General features: G+C 34.8%; 1 protein-coding gene across 1 annotated transcript in view; it reads left to right on the forward strand.

Moving 5' to 3' along the window:
- Positions 1–30: 30 nt before the first annotated feature.
- Positions 31–1,307, forward strand: part of LOC119592500 (putative nuclease HARBI1) — a 3,833-nt gene continuing 2,556 nt past the window's right edge. The window contains exons 1-3 of the mRNA XM_037941348.1: positions 31–549; positions 875–1,023; positions 1,164–1,302. Of these exons, the coding sequence (XP_037797276.1) occupies positions 538–549; positions 875–1,023; positions 1,164–1,302 (300 nt within the window). The 5' untranslated portion in view covers positions 31–537. The remainder of the gene's footprint in view (positions 550–874; positions 1,024–1,163; positions 1,303–1,307) is intronic.

Consider the following 1,307-nt stretch of genomic DNA (forward strand, 5'->3'; position numbering starts at 1 on the left):
CGTCCGTATTCCGCGCATAAACAAGTCCTGACAGATGTCAACAAGAACGAAACAAACCTGTCAGCAATAGTCTAAAACCCTGTAAAAGAAGAAAAAAGAAGAAGAGAGAGCCTGTCAGCAGTGATCGCTCCGGGAAAACATAATTAGGTGCAAAGATATTTATCACGGCGAACAAAAAGGGAATAAGAATGTTTCTGAAATTCTCGTAAATAAGACTGGTTAAGTGGAGTAGTCATAATCGATTTAGCTTTTGTAAAATTGCCATACAATTTAGGACTTACACTTAATGAAGATAATAACAGCGTTTCAGCATTTATTGTAGAATAATCAGCAGGGTTTCAGTATTTGATTAAATATCATTAATAGTGGTTCATTACATAACATTTGATGCCAACATTTTTTTTTCACAACAAACCAATGTAAATGTGTCAAAAGGGCAGCCACTACAGGCTTCTTCTAAACATTTACCGATATTTTAAGCATCACTTCCCATCATAGACATATTGTTGTCTGAATAAATTCTCATCACTGGGACTCATGTTATGTAAGGTAAAGTTATGTCTATTTTGTTCCACATTGATGCAGGTATGCTTATATTCACATTAGAATCTATCAGAACCAATTTATTTCAGATAAATAGGTCTCTCAGTATGTCTATATCTGCAGGTATAAGTTGTTTTTATTTAGAAAAGTTGTAAATCCAGAATTATATTTAATATAATCAATTAAGCATATAAAGCATTGTAACAAAAACTAAGGTATAATATGAGACACTTCCTCTTTGTAATTTTCACTGCATATTAGAAATAAAGAAGGTATGTAACATTTTGTAAATAAAAGGTGATGTGTGGAATTGATGTTTCTCTTCCAATAGCAAATATCACGGAGGCCAGCAACTGACATGTTGCGCAGAGAAATACGTATGAGACGCTATCGACAGTGGCTCTTGCTTAGTACTGAGCTTCAAGACCCAGGGGATCCTCTCTCCAAGTATACTAATGAAGAATTTGAAGACATATACAGGTAACTTAGAATTAAGTTCTTTTTCTTGAATTACAGAAGATATTACCGCTTCTCTATGCAGTGTATCAGCTATTTTAATGAGTCAGTTTATTAATGTTTGTGGATAAACTCTCGCAATTTTTTATGTTTTATGGTTCCAGATTCTCCAAAGAGTCCTTTTGTCATTTGCTAAACATGATTCAAGGAGACCTTGAACGTTCAGACAACCGTGGTAGGCCACTGCCAGCAGTCTATCAACTTCTAATTGCTCTTCACTTCTACTGCAGTGGCTCTTACCAGGTTAG

Source organism: Penaeus monodon, chromosome 30 (genome assembly GCF_015228065.2).
Source record: "Penaeus monodon isolate SGIC_2016 chromosome 30, NSTDA_Pmon_1, whole genome shotgun sequence".
Lineage (NCBI taxonomy): Eukaryota > Metazoa > Arthropoda > Malacostraca > Decapoda > Penaeidae > Penaeus > Penaeus monodon.